Below are 16,354 nucleotides of genomic sequence, written 5' to 3' on the forward strand. Positions count from 1 at the left end.
GGTATAAATTAATTGATCGAAATCGGATGAATGTAAAATAAGTTATGACATTTTGAAGTTTCATTATTTTTTGGGGGAAACGTTGCAGTTCTTGAATAGTCAATATGAAAAGATGGCAAAGTGATCATGTAATTCCCTCACAACTTACCATATTATATTATAGTTTGCATACATAAATTTTGAAATTTCAAGTTTTTCATTTCTTAAACGCAATTATGCCCGAGGCTCTAATCCTCGTATTTGGTATCTAACTGATCACTATATATATTCTGAAGTTATATTCAACCAAGAATAATGTCATGTTTCAGACTTGACAGAAACATTGAATTTTCGTCATCTTTTTTTTTTGTTGTTGTTGTTGTTGTTGTACCGATTAATGGAAAATTTAGCTCATTCATTTGCATATATCCACTGTACAAGAACTGTTTTGCAGGAATTAGCAAAACTCCAAAATGTCATAACTTCCTTATCTTTCATCCGATTTCGATCAAACGGTTGAACTCGTATAAGATTTTATACTCTTTTTTTATCAGACTAACTTTATATTGGACTGGATTTCCTCGTTAATTGCATGCCTATTACACTTTGTCTTTTTGCGCGGTGCAAAATCGCATTGTAATCCCGGACACGACTTTCGTAATGGAATAATCGAGGTCTTTCGCACCGGCTTGTGCCGAAAGGGTGGGTTTGTGGTGGCGCGTCGCGTCAATGGGAACACCACCCTTCGTCCAAAGTCCCCCCCCCCGCCCCCCCCCCCCCCCTGGTTTTGCCGAAAGGGTGCGTTGGGAGCGTTGGGTCGCTTCGCGTTGACTGGAACCCCACACCCTTCGTCCAAAGCCCCCCCCCCCCCCCCCCCCGGTTTTGCCGAAAGGGTACGTTGGTACTTTTTCTCATGTAATATTAAAAGACCCTTGCACCTTGTCCTTGCACCAGAATCACAATTCATCTCACGAATCACCGTATTTGTACACATTCTTACCGAGCGGACGATAAAGAAAAAATCGGCAAATCACGCTCAAATTTCGTATTTTACAGTAAAATGTCTATCTTGCACATTTCGAACAGTTCACGCAATAAAATCTTGTGAGAAATCGACAACTTCTATTTTACGTGCTTTGTCTATGGGAGCTGCATGCGCGGGTGACGAGTTGCGGGCCCCTTCCTTAGCGCATAACTATTCCGCATCGATCGCGTTTGAGGACGATAGCTGCAAATTTCCGATATCGATCAGTGAACTTGTGATTCTATTGGAATCTTCAGCATTTTTCCTGTATGTGAGTGGGATTTCATAGAATTTCAGTCACGAAATGTGATTCAAACATGCATAAATATTAACTATGACGAGGTGCGGGTCACTCAACTATGAATTTGAGGTAAAATATGAATTTCTTCGTGTTTTTCTTCTTCATCTTCTTCTGATTAAGTCTGCCTCCTTCAGTAGACTGAAGATACTTGCAGACTGGTGCTATTTACATTATAATACAATTTATTTACAGATACTTACAAGCACATAGAAAAGTTGACGAAAAAAAACTAGCCACTGTGATCAACCGTTAGACGGTTTCGAAATGATCCCACAGATGGCGCTGAAACAATTTCTGACGACAGGGAATTCCAGTTCCTTACAGTTCTTGGGAAGAACGAATGGCGATGCGATTCAGTTCTCGAATATGGTACCTGATAGGAGTGTGGTTGCGAGGCTCTCGTTAACTGAGTAGCCTGTTTGATAATATAGTCCTTACATTTTTATGTCATTTTTTACATTTTAATGTCGCGTTTTTGTTTTTTTTTTTGCGATTTCGGTCCACACGAAGTGTTGAGAGGCTAATCTACAAAGTCTCGCGCGTACAGAATGTCATTAGTACGCAAAGAATGTGCGTGTCCGGAATTACCATGCTGTCCAGTAATACCATACCTGTATATCTCTTATCCGGCCATCGATTATCCGGATTTTCTGTTATCCGGACATCGACTGGCTGACTAACTTGTTTTATATTTTCAGCACTAAATCTCACTTAAAACAAACACACATTCAATCATTATCGTGCTGCGAATACATGACGGAATATATGTACATGTATTCTAATAATCACAGCTGACTGTTCAGGGAGGCATTTCATGAAGCGTTTTGTCAGATAGGACGGTCTGACAAACTGTTAAAAGCTACAGAAATCCTTGCATCTGATTGGCTGAGAGCAAATTTGTGTGTGTATAAATCGATTGCAAGGGTGTGATTTACGGACCTCTGCCTGTCACGTTACATTCAACACAATGTTAATTATAAGGATGCTATACGATTATAGAACTTGATTTGATATGCAACTACTAGTATACATTTTCTTTTGTACCCCATGTTAGAAAATGTGGAATCACTATGATCAACTCAATTGCTTGGAGAGGAGAATAGATTAATAAGTTACTATAATTTGCTTTATACTTGATACACATCTCCGTGGATCAATTATATTTTCGAGTACGAGATCGGTACTTTATGGCCGAGTTGTCCAGGGGCGGATCCGGGAATTCCGTAAAGGGGTGGCGCCTTTGCAAAATGAAAGGTGGATGCACGCACCCCCGTCCATTTTTTTTTCTTTTTATTTCTTTTGTTTCAACCAAAAGTAAAGAGGGAGCGCGGGCCCGGTGCTCCTCCCTCGATCTGGATCTGCCGCTGCTGTCAGATATCAGGGGCGGATCCAGGAATTCCGTAAAGAGGGGGCACCTTTACACAATTAAAGGGGGCGCACGCACACCCCTCCCCCATTTTTTCCTTTTTATTTCTTTTGTTTTAACAAAAAATAAAAAGGGGGCGCGCACCCCGTGCGCTCTCCCTGGATCCGCCACTGGATATGACTGCCATTCCACTTCAGACAAGATGTGTGCAAAATAATGGCCTGATTACAATAAAGATCTGTTACATGTATTTAAAACTAGGGAATGATCCGAGAATGTATGGACACAAAACCTGCTAAGTCAGTAAGTGTCTTATCATTTAGAGTGCGTGACCCAAAATACTAGTAGAAAATTTGTATCTTTAGCGTGGTCGCTGAATAAAAGCCAAAAGCTAAAATCTAAAATAGATTTCTTAACACAAAACGGGCTTGGGCACGGGTTAAGTTGTATTCTAATCTTTTGTCACGCATTGGCATTCCATATTCCCGGTTGACTTGTGAACATGGGATTAATTTTAGCGCTAGTTTTAGACAAACGGATCAGGTGGTAGGTGACCGTCTAATTCAATGGAATGATCACAAAAGCTGAGATTTTATTTGAATCAAGATTGCACGGACTAGCAGTGACAGAGATCATCCAGTTATATAAGGTAAGTTTTATTTCTCGAATTCTAGCTGAATATCACCACGATGCACGATCACAACGTAAGTTGTTATAGTTGGTAGCTCCATCGAGTCCATGACAGGCCATGTTGTAATTGTATGTTGCGCGTCTGCTGAATTTACGCTCAACCGGTAACCGCCGGCTACCCTCCACTCCAGACTCTTGACTGGTGTAGTGGTACTGGTAGGGCCTACTGGTAGTGGTACGGCAAGGAGGTAAAAGTCAGAAGAGTGCGGATCGTGACTCTCCTCCTGCCTGCCACCTTTGCACCTACCCTGGCCTGTGCAAGTAGATCTGGATCTGGATTAACCCCGGCGCGGAGCGCTGTAAAACGGTACGTATTGGGGTCGCTGCTGCGGTTAGATCTGCCCTGGATCTGGATGAATACGCTGAAAACTCTGGATAGAGTATCACTCAGCACTGTCTGTGATGTGCAGCTAACCACAACGGAGTCGGAGGTGACGCTGGAGCGCTTCTTTAAATGTGTCAAATTTATGAATCTGCTTTAGACCCTATATTACTCGGCAGATTATTCCAATCCTTCGCTGTTCTATGGAAGAAGGAGTTGGCGAGAGCAGATGAAGAACCGTGTGAAGTAACGTTAGAATAATTATCAGGATGATAACTTCGGGTTGTCATAGTACTCATACCTCTCGGTGCTTGAGCGGGGCTGATATAGATCTAATCCTTGAGCTTTAAATCAATGTTACCGTGCTCTATTTTATGAAATGTTGATAACCTTAAAAGCTTGCGCCGTTTATGGGAGTGAATGAAGTTTGAGATCCTTTATCATTCCGGAGACAGAAGACTGCTACTTGTAATCATTACAGATGAATCTGGCTGCTCTATTTTGTACTGCTTGAATCTTAGAGATGTTTGACGTTGAGTGAAGGGTGGGAAGGGTGAGTGGGAACAACTGCATGCAGGACCATGAGGACAACTCTCGCATGCAGCAGCGCAGCGGGCACCAACACGTGAATTACCATCTATGATTAATGGCTGCATCATATTTTCTGCGCGAAAATTTCAACAGACCGTGAAAATTGCCAAAATTTCCACTTTTACAGTATTGTCATTGTTCATACTCGGCTCATGCAATAATCTTTTCATGTTACTTGATGACTGGGATCTGGGTCTAGAGTCGAAAAATAGATCTAGATGTATCTAACAACATATTGTTGAACAGAGTAAACAACTCTGTTTGCAGGTTTGCAACAGGGTGCCTAGAACCACTGGCAGGGCCAGGGCAGGGGCACTTTCGTTTCATTCATCAATAAAACAGCTATTAAGTGCGCTAATGATCATCATCATGATCATGTGATGTATGCTTAAAATTACTCCCATTTTGTCTTTAGAACACAAACAGGAGTTTAAATACTCGCAAGTGTCGTGGGAAGTGACACATGATTGGGCCTTTTCATCAATGAATGAAGTGGCCCCGGCCGCAATAGGCACTCCGGACAATGCCTGCCTCAAACAGGGGTGTTTACTCCATTAGACCACCACTAGAAATCTACAAGTTTTTGACATGGTTAAATGTACCCTGTTGCTTGGAAGGTGAGAGCAAATAACACTTTGATGGGGTCTACATCAGAATTCAAATCAGACAAATGTCTCTGAATTTAATAATACTGAATACCCAGATCTGGCTAGCTAGATCTAGGCAAATTTTGAATGTACATGTCACAAAAATTGTTACTCAGCAGGGAATAATTTTCCTGGTATTGCATCGCAATTTGCTGTGTATTTTTTATATAATTGCTAAGAAAAATTCTTGTCTGCAGGTTTATTACATAGGACTGTATGGTTGGACCTACTACTCATCGACCGCCTAATGTTTATCTGCTTGATAAGAATATTTAACACTGAAATTCACGTTAAAAACTTGACCTACGTGATTGAGAAAATCCAGCAGTATCAAATGCCGTTGTTCCCTTTTCGATTCGAAGTTTCAGTGCAAAAATATCCTCATCGAACTTGCGTGGCCTCGTTTCAGCTCCCCGCGGTAAAGCTCCTTATTGAGATCGACTGCTGTTTTTGCATTGACAATGCACGCAAACCGAGTTGTCAAACACCGTGTTGTACGAAGCTTTTTAGAAACTTCCATAGACATTACATTACGATTCGGTGAAAATATTCATTCGAAATTTTGTCCTTGATTAAAACGATTAATAAACAGTGAATTTTCGTGTTTTCCCACGCCATCCTCATCAATGGTCGAAGCCAATCCATTTTTATGTGCTCTGCGCGCAGTGAAGTGCGTACTAAGCGTTCTGTGCGCCAATGTATACGCGGTCGGTTTCAAAAAGGGTGGTCGATATGTAGTAGGGCTACCATACAAGTAGCCCTGGAGACCGCCCAACGCTGCACGTTGGGGCTGGTCGCAGTTACCATACAAGTAGCAGAACTATGTTAAAAGAACAGTGATTTCCAATTGATCAAAACTGCTAATCAAATTTGTGAAGTAAAATCATTCCCTGCTTAGTCATTTCTGTACTCTGCATTTTCATTTCTTTTAATGTTGGTGTGTGTGTGTGTGTGTATGTGTTTTTCAATACTGCAGGTTCAAGTTTCTCTCATCATCAGGTGATCCAAGCAGCGTTGGAAATAGACATGGCTCTCCAAACGATCTATCTCGTTGCACTGTGTCTCGCGGCAGTCTTCATTCTCCTCTCCATTCGTGTCCTCTACTTTGTCGCCCTCATGCTGCTGGTGACGTTTGTGGTCTGTTTCTTTATTCTAATGGTCTCCGACGGAGACCTCACACTAATGCTTTATGATAGCTTTGGAGACAATGGAGGTAAGTTGACCATTATTTCATATGTATGAGCATAAAAATCATTATCCAAAAATAAAACAATTTTGCTACCAAGTAATATGTTTCCATGTCAAGCTACTGTCATCCTGGATGTAGCTTTTCTGCTTGAGACACATTTTACAGAACAGCCAAATCAATATCTAGTTTCAAAATTTGTCTATAGCTTGTATGGCAAGGCCTACAATCTTTGCTGCGTGTTGAGGAAATATATTCTGTAGTCTTCAGCTGTGGGGCTCGTGCCAATGTGATTGTTCTTCGAGGTCCAATCACTAAAGTCCCTCCCTCTGGCAATCTCTGAAAGTGAGACTGAGAGAGAGGTGCATGTAGTGGACAGTGAGTCCACTCTATGATGGAACCGTCACAGTACAATAGGCATCAACAAAATCTGTGCAATCACTACATGCATACATGAACATAGCCTTGTGGCAACATGTTTGGCAAGCCAGCATACGATCTGTTTAAACATTGGCTTTGCTTCATTAATATTCAAGTTCAATTTGTTATTGTCATATCAGTTGACACAATATTAGACAGTCTCTTTTGCCAACCCCGCTTTATTTTGTTATACATGAGCAGGACAAGTTGTGATTTGAATGGTACCTTTGCTTCATTTGTATTCATATCTAAAGTCTTCTGTACAGTTGACATAATATTGCAATATCTCTTTCACCAACCATGCTCTACTTTGTGCTTGTCATCCGACAGATAACTTACAGGGCAGAGTGATCTGGATTACAGGTGCTTCCAGCGGGATTGGGGAAGAACTTGCCTATCAGCTTGCACAGAAGGTAATGATAACAGTAACATTTTCAATGACTTTAACCGTAGCAACTAGTGCAAACTGGTCGTTCCCTTTTCTATCCCCTCACAACAGGTTAGTGTAAAGGTGACAAAAAGGGATGACAATGATGAAGCATGTCTTATATAAATGGAAATGTGGCAGTTTGGTTGCATATAATGCAAATACATGTATATCACAAGAAGCACACATGTTATTTTTGACATAACACGTTTGCTCTATTTTGCAACATTTCACATTTGACCATTCCTCGTACTCAGTTGTACTGTGCATTCCAGGAATGCATAATGTAAACAAGTGAGTTGTCATTGTAAAGAAAATTAATCAGGCTTTCATATGATGTCACATTTGAATGAAATGATGTAGTTTTAAGAGAAATATGATACATTAAATTGGAATTGCGGGACTTTTTTTGAGGGGTTTACTTCATGAAAGTGTTGCTTTTTGCAGGGTGCTAAAGTCGTTCTATCAGCTCGCAGGGTCAATGAGCTGAACAGAGTCTACCAAAAGTGCATCAGCTTCCCGGGCGTGAGTCCAGACGATGTGTATGTCCTCCCTATGGATGCCACACAGTATGACAGCCACTCAAAGCTAGCTGCATCGATTGTTGAAAGATATGACACAGTGAGTGTTAACTGTTCCCTTTTTCCGCTATCCTCTTCATCCTCCTCTTTCTCCATCTCTTTTTTCTTCACTCCTTCTCCTTCCACTGTGAGAAGGTACTATATGCACCATATGTTTAGAGAGCGTAAGAGCTAGCAAAGCGGGGCTTGTTCAACTGTATTTGAGGGTTAAACAGTCAAGAAACACAACAATGGAATAAAAAGTAAATGTGTTTGCTGTTCTTGATCTTGTAAGTGATATGACTTGCAGTCCTGATATGGAAAAAAATATTTTGGGGTGTCCATGATTTCACAAATTTATATCAGTTGACTTACAAAATTCTCACAGAAAGAAAAAAAGATATGTGATTCATACTCTACATGATATTAATGAACTCCACAACTTGAGGTTATGTAGCTCTGAGTTGAATTAAAAATTAATTGATAAGCATACAATGAGCATCATTTCACCCTACTGAGTCCACCACAGTGAAGACACAGCGCTTGCATAGGTTTCTAATTCAAATCATAACCATGTGATCAAGATTCAAGTCCTTTGCCTTTTGGGCCAAATTTCAGCTGGGACAGCTGTAAATGGCGAGAGATGATAAAGTTGCTAATCAGGACTGTAAGGTGTGAAAGTTCACATCGTGGATGTGAACGTTTTGCGTCTGCTGCAGATTGATGTCCTGGTCAACAACAGTGGGCGCAGCCAGCGGGCACTTGTGGAGGACTGCAAGTTTGAAGTGGACAGGGCTATCCTTGATGTCAACCTGCTGGGTCCCATCTCACTCTGCAAGGCTGCCCTGCCCGTCATGATCCGCAATGGCTTCGGGCAGATTGTCAACATAAGCAGTGCTACAGGGAAGATGCCAGCCCCACTCTCTTCTGCCTACTGTGCATCCAAACATGGCATGCACGTGAGTACCATGTAAATTTGTGTGTTTGTAGTTGATGTGCCGCATACGTAATGAACTCATATAGGGTTGTCAGTGATATCACTATTGTTGGAAGCATTTTCCTCAGTAAGAAAGAAAGACAACAAACCCCAAACTAGAGAAGCACTCTGAGAGTGTAGACCTTCGCCAAGAAAGCTCATTACCACCACTGATCTTGTTCTTCCATAGAGATCAGTGATTTCCACCCATACATATGCATGCTGAAAATCGCCCGATTTCCCAATATAGAAGCCGTTTTGTTATGTCATCAACTTCAAACTGCGCGCCTCGCCCTAGCAGAAACTAGACCATGCCCTTTAGCTGCACGAAACTGTGCAGCTTGAACTCCAAGTTCATTGACCCTACCTGCCAAAATATTGAAAGTCCTTCATAAAATGCATAAAAATTTCTGGATCACTACCAAAATTTAATCATCTGTTCCTTGTGTCATTCTCAACCTTTTCTTTAACCCTAAAAGGGCCAGGGGGGGGGGTCCCCCCCTCGACGTTTCGCGCTATAATTCTGTAACGCAAGAAGGCCTCATCGCAAGGCTTCTTGACTTTCTTTGTTCAAGTCTCGCGCAACTTTTGAGACCAAATTTGCAACGTCCGCGCATACTTTTGCGAAGCCACGCCCATTTTTGTAACGGAATGTCGCTCCAAAATGGGCACAATTTTGTGATTTTGTGTACATTTCCTATGGAAAACAGTGCTCTGTCATGAAAGGCATAAAAACCTGATTATTTTTACAATTAATCACTTTCATTGATTAATTTTGTGCTAATTATGGTAGAAAAGTGGTCAGTGACAATTTCCAATGAAAAAACAAAGAAAAAACAAAAGTTGAAAAACAAAGAATATACATAAGAAATTCTGAAAACAATAAAATACATAAGAATTGAAATGAGTTTTGGAAGTTTTGTGATGTACAATTGTTGAATATGTAAAACAGATTTACAGATCAAAAATTAGACTCTCAATGCTTTCAATTAAGCTAAAACATCACCTTGAGCTTAATTTGCATAATTAATTAATGAAAATTAGAAATTGATTGTTTCAAAAAATCTTATAACACAATCTTGTAGATTATGACGCGGGTCTCACGCATGCAAAATTTCATCGCGATCGCACCACCGATGGCCGAGATCTCGGGGGGGGGGCGGAATCCGCCCCCCCCCCCCCCCCCCCCCCCCCCCCCCCCCCCCCCCCCCCCCCCGGTCTGAGCATAGCCAAAAAGCCTGGCCCCTTTAGGGTTAAGTTCCATCCAAATCTGTTCACAATTTTTTGAGTTATTTGCACACGGACAAACAAACCAACAGTAATGAAAACATAACCTCCTCCCTTGGCAGAGGTAAAGATTTGTTATTTTCATCATGAGTAGTTATTACATTTAGGTTCTAATATTTTTGTGTTTTCTTTTCAATTATGTGTTACTGAATATTGGGTCTATACACATTCTACACACTCATGCCTCCCTACCGCACTTTGTGTCTTTTTATCATTCTAGGGTTTCTTTGACACAGTCAGGAGTGAGCTGTCCAACAAGAATATAGGCGTTACAATGGTGTGTCCTGGCCCCGTGGTCTCCAGCATTGTTGAAAATGCATACAGGGAGGATTTCAGCAGGGTGAGAATTGTTTCTGGGCTCCATACTCCCAGGCACATCTGAAGAGACACCTATTCTTTGATTAAAGGCATTTTTGTGCCCTCTACCAAATCTTTCTAGATTTTTTGTAAATATGTGTTTTATATGCTTGAGAAAAGTGTGTTTTATCCACGATGAAAAACTCATGATTTTGTTTCCTTTCATTTTAGTTTATATGTCAAACTTTGGTAAGCATTTCAATATTCAATGCCTTACCTTTGTTAAACATACAAGTAAAAAAAACAAAAAACAACAACGCACACACACACACACACACAAACAAAACAAAAGCAAAGGACTGTGCTAGAAAGTGTTCTGCTCAAGGAGGACACACATTTTTAGACAAACATATTAGACTCCTGCCACCTCATTTCCTGAAGAACTCATAGGTCATCAGTTCTTGCTCGATACGTTCCTCTTATCTAGCCTCCATCCAAGTCATATGATGGCTCAGCAGATCGCAACTACCGAGTCCTGATGAGCACGGAAAGATGCGTGGAACTCACTGTGGTTGCCTTGGCAAACAGACTCAATGAGGTGTGGATCGCGAGGCAGCCAATCCTCCTCTTCTACTACATGGCCCAGTATGCCCCTGGTGTTACTAGATGGTAGGTGACAATATTTGTAATAATTTATGTATCTGTCTAAATATTACTTACAGTGTCCTCATGTATAACTTTGGAAAGTTTGTGTTCTCTGGACTGAACTTTGTACTGTGTCCAAGCTGCCAGCTGTAGATCTTACTTTTATCAAATTGTATGGGTATCCTTTGTGCTCGAGGTAATGGCCATGATGCATGATGCATGCTGTCCAATACTCCTGTAAGAGTGGATATTTTCGCGCGACTAATTTTTCGCGCTCAGAAGAGTTTTGCATGTTTTAAATTCTGTGGAATCAAGACATCAACTACTGGAACATATGGCAAGCAAAAATATTTGTGTGCTTTTATTTTTGCACTAGTTTCTGGTTCCACAAAAATTTCCACTTTTATAGTATACTGTGGTATGTGCATCTACTAGTGTTCTTTTCTGTCTAAAATGTTACTTGTGTTTCCACCCCAATACCACATCAACATAAAACATTTTGCGTCAAGACAAGTCTACTGCATCCTTCCAGATCCTTTTTGCAAATCATGGAACTATCGTAACCATACAGTAGTTCTCCAATGCTGATGAAAAGTTTTGCTGTGTAAGCAACATGAATCACAAGTATTTAATAGTGTGTTTAAAAACATTAACAGTCTGATTTTGTATTTACTTTCTGCTCTTGTGTGATCAGTTTCCACACTGCCATCTTAAGATGTATCACTTTAACAAGAATACAACTTGTATAATCATTTGCTTTTTTAGTGGCACACTGCCATCTTAAGATGCTCCATTGACAATGGGGCTTGTTTAGCAATTTCAGACACATATTCAAAAGTATCACATTAGCAAAAATACAACTTGTATAATCATTTGCTTTTTTAGTAAAGGTGGGATGTTTCATAATGATACTTTATCTGGGCAGACAAGCAAGTTTGCATCATAGAAGGTTTCCAGAACAGAAGCACCAGTGGTTCACCAACAAGATGCAAATAATTCCAGTATTTCAGTACAAACAGTTCATTTTCAACAGTACCCAATAGAAAAGTAGCCACTCTCATCTCAAATTAAGATGTCATTGCCATTCCATACTATCTAGATACACCAACTTGGGTTGATGATTTGGTTAAAAAAAAAAAATGAATGAATGAATAAATAAATAAATGACTGACTGACTGACTGAATGAATGAATGAATATATAAATAAATGAAAGTAATAACTTTATGTAATATTTAATTTATCGCTGCCTTCAAGTATTGTGTTGAATTGAGAGTTTAAGTTTGATACATACTGTTGACCCCCAAATTGCTCTAAATGGCACAAGCATTTAAAATTCTGTATACAGACGTGTAACATCTATTTTTTTTATGCCAATACTGTTTGTACTAGTGAGAGTCTTTCATCATTCATGAGAGTGTGCACCAAGGAGTTTTGAACAGGATTAGAAGAAGCAGCAGCCCATTGTAACTGTCAAGCAAATCACTGCATTGTTCTCTTTGCCCCTCCCCCCCCCCCCCAACCAGGTTAACCCCAGTGATTGGGCGGAGACGTGTTAAGGAATACAGGGAATCGCAAGTAAGTATTGTAAAGTTTAAAGAGACTGTACAGTTCTGGGTGAGGTGAGAATTTAGCTTTTAACGTTTTGCGAGATATTCAGAAACCCCTCTATGAGATGTCAAATAGCATGCAATTCTAAGGGGTATCAAAAGTTTATTTGACGAAAATTGGTTTTGAAATGGCTGAGATATCTAAAAACAATGTGAAACAAAGAGATCCTAATAAAAGGCGTGGCCTGTCACCTTTTATTATTATCACTTTTCTGGATATCTCAGCCATTTGAAAACAATTTTCATCAATAAATGTTGAATCCTTCAAATTACAGGCTCTTTCATATTTCATAAGAGGTTTCTCTTTATCTCACTTAGGCATGTTATAAACCTAAATCCCCGCATCAACCAGTACTGTACAGTCCCTTTGATGACTGATTGACTCTCAAACTGGTAGGCGTGATATATCCTTGAATGTTTGTTTATCTTTGGAGACTGTTATTGTTATGATTCATGGCCATGTTGTCACATTTGTATCAAAATCAGATTTTCCATCTTATCTTTAAGTGACTGGAAGGTGTTAAATGTATAATGACATTGAAGATTCATTTAAATGCATGTCATACTCATGTGTAGCTGAAACAAACCTGCCTTGAATGTTCTACATTTCTCTTATTTCACTGTGAAAGAATACTTAATATGCTTTTGCGGAGTTGATGTTGAGATGAAAGCCACTGACCTTTCAGAAGTTGAATCATCTGATATACAGCTGTAGTGATTAACACTTATGAATTAATTTTTACATTTTGTTGTGACAATAATGGACATTTGGAAAATTGTTAGTAATGTTGAAAACAGTATCTTGTCAACTGATTTCCCAGAACAAGTGCTGCAAAGTACTTTTTGTCCACTCTCGAGTTTAGTCCTTCAGCTCAAACTGCAAGATTTTTTCCCTCTGAGCACATTTTGTTTCTTCTACTTTATTGAGCTCCTAGATTGTTAACTTTCCTGTTGAATGATTGGATATGCCATGTTTTCATAGTATCAGAGGTGGTCTAGAGAAAAATATTTTTACTGACTTACAAAATGATCACTCTCCCTGTGCATGTTTCCTTCTGTTCAGGTTCCAACTAGAAATATTTATATTTTTTCACCATTCTTATTCCTCCTTGTTACAGCATTGATGTCAAGGATTCCACATGTGATCAACAGTATTTCTGAGTGTGACAGGAAGGCGAATTTGACATTGAAATCCACTTCACATATTGCCATGAAAAAACGAATGCAATGCAAGTTTTATGTGTGTTTTTAATTGTTTGTATGCACACAATGATACGATACATTTTGAATAGAAGTTCTCGCAGTTTTTGCAGTAAGATTTAAATTAATTATTGGGCAAATGTGTGAATGTAATTTCTTGATTGCTCTGGGCTGGACTGTAATTATCTTGTAAATTGCTAGGCTTGTAATGAGAAACTCTTCTTCCTATAGATTGGGTTACCATCAGAACATGTTTACCATAAGAACAAGGATGTGTTTACCGGGCACTTTCGTGTTTAGGGTAATACAATTTGCTTGGAAAAGTGTCTCAAGAATATCATACACATTGTCTCTGTTATGGTATGGTTATGGTATACCCATTATGTATTCAGAAACGAAAAGTAATTCCAAAAGTCAACATGCATTCACCATAATCAAATGCAATTCACTTGTTCATTTTTAAATCAGGGCTCTTTAACCCGACAATGGAATTATTTGAACCTTTTTATTCACCTACATGTGTCATGTTTGATTTCAGTAGTTTAGATCCAGTTGCAGTATTCAGGAGATCGGAACAGCTTGTCTCTTCATCTTGTTACAATACAATAATTCATAAAAGTTTGAGTGAAATATAATACAACTATCTTTTTTGTGTGTGTATGACACTGAAAGGTATAATCTTTGTTTTTGTTTAATTTGGGCTTGGAATAATAGCATACCTGCCACTTACTCTTATCTAATAGGAATACTCATTCCCCCCCCCCCCCTTTTTTTTTTGTGTGTGTGTGTTTGTTCAGGAAGGAGCTTTATAGAACCTTGTATTCCTACTGTGTGAATACCTGCTAATACATGTAATGATGTTTTAAAGATGAGTGAAAATTCTCGGTTAATTGCTTTGTTTTCTATCTATTCCAGTTGAGTGAATTTCAGGTTGGCAAGTCCAAGATAGATGCATGTGATAAGCAAGAATGCCAGCCCTTTGAGGCATTCACTGAAACCATTACTGTGCCTTTAACATTGTCTGTTCGTTCACATAGTTTTACCAGCAAACTGTGTTAACACATGAGATCAGTGAGTAAGGAAAAACCAGTATGCCAAGCGGGTTGTGCAAGATATGGCCAACACTTGGGTTGCAGAACACTTTGTACATGTATGCACTGTTATATAGTCATGAGTTGAAATATAAATTGTAGCAATACTCAGCAAGGATAGCATTTTAAATGGGAATATGGCATTTCTTAGAGGATAGAGAATCAATAATGAATTACAGTGAACAGCTCATGTAGTAGATCTGATAGGGTTTATTACAGATTAGATTCCATCTGCTGTACAAATATATAAGATAAAGCTTTGTACATTTAGATTTGAACATTATCAAGGTTTCCAAATTGTAAAATGTAACACATATGATTCAGTGTTCAAGGTGATAGTACTAACATTGAGTTTCATGAGACACTTCTTTAATCATTACTGTGAGCTCTATGCTGAAATCGTGAGCAAGTCCAAGGTAAAATATCAGGAATACTTGCCAATTAATTGAAAAAAAACTAAGAGACAAATATATGTTTTGAATGGAAAAAAGCAAGGAGTACCAGTCAAACCCCAAGCCATCAGAATTAAAAGGGGAATTGGTGACTGCGGTGAAAATGAAGTGCATTTGTTGTATGCAAGCATGTCAAACTTAAGTCTACTATGACATAACACATAATGCTTAACCCAGTATTACGCAGAAATCAATGGAACTTAGGTACCTTGTGATGGACGGTTTATGGCAAAGTTTGTTAACATTGTATTTCTACTCCTGCCTGTTTAAAATCTTCTGTACTCATTTTGTGACCACACTTTTTTTTTAATAAGCTGTCCTCTAGTCAAAGTAATGGTCAACATGCATATTTACATCCAATTCCTCTAAAACAAGTATTTTTGCAGGCAGGAAAGAGTTGTACATCTCCAGTTTTCAGACTTTACTCTATACATGTACCTGTTAATGACAAGGAATATGTTAAGCTCAAAGAAAAAATACACAACACAAGAGTTTGCTCAAACAAAATTGATATGTTTGAGAAGTAACAGACCTGTTCCTACAGTGAAGAAATTTTTGCAATGATTGGATGACAAGACTAAAATACCTGCTAGCTCTCTATTGGTGATTTGTTCAGAAATGTATTCGAAATTGTCAGCCATCTGTTTCTCATGTCACTTTTGATACAAAACACCATACAGGAAAATGTAAATAAATTGTATTTTGACTAAGTCTATCAAAATTGTCAAATACGATTCTTGCTGTAATGTACTATAGCGCACTCCTGTTAAAACGAGCACGGTTATAATGAAATTCCAGTCTCAATGAAGTAAAAATTCAGGTCCTCAAATTATCTGCTCTTTATCTTTCATCGTGTATTTGCTTGGTTATAACAAAATGTTGATAAAACAAAAGAAAACTGCAGGTCTCGAGGACTTCGTTATAAAGGGAATCGACTGTAAAGTATTTATTATTCAGGGTTGCCTTCTTCAACAATGCTATGTCATTCTATGTAGTGGTACTTCTTGCTTTGTTTTGGGATTAGCCTAAGTAATACATTAACTATGCTTACTGTAAAAATGGAAGTTTTTGCGGTGTTTAAATTTTTGCACAATTTGCGCAACCAGAAACTAGTGCGAAAATGAAAGCATGAGAAAATTCTTGCTTTCCATATGTTCCTGTAGTTCATGTCTTGATTAGGCAGAATTGAAAACACAGAAACTCATGTTACCCAGCCAAATGCGAAAAATTACATGAAAATATCCACTTTTACAGTACATGTATTACATACCATCCTCATAAAAAT

The 16,354-nt window shown here is 39.0% G+C and overlaps 1 protein-coding gene across 1 annotated transcript; it reads left to right on the forward strand.

Moving 5' to 3' along the window:
- Positions 1 to 3,212: 3,212 nt before the first annotated feature.
- On the forward strand, positions 3,213 to 15,912 carry LOC140233776 (dehydrogenase/reductase SDR family member 7-like). Its single transcript, XM_072313873.1, has 9 exons — positions 3,213 to 3,319; positions 5,897 to 6,133; positions 6,857 to 6,939; positions 7,401 to 7,574; positions 8,233 to 8,472; positions 9,997 to 10,116; positions 10,561 to 10,742; positions 12,243 to 12,294; positions 13,445 to 15,912. Exons 2-9 carry the CDS (start codon positions 5,947 to 5,949, stop codon positions 13,448 to 13,450), a joined length of 1,044 nt encoding a protein of 347 aa, XP_072169974.1. The 5' UTR covers positions 3,213 to 3,319; positions 5,897 to 5,946; the 3' UTR covers positions 13,451 to 15,912.
- Positions 15,913 to 16,354: the final 442 nt, after the last annotated feature.

This window comes from Diadema setosum, chromosome 1, assembly GCF_964275005.1.
Source record: "Diadema setosum chromosome 1, eeDiaSeto1, whole genome shotgun sequence".
NCBI lineage: Eukaryota > Metazoa > Echinodermata > Echinoidea > Diadematoida > Diadematidae > Diadema > Diadema setosum.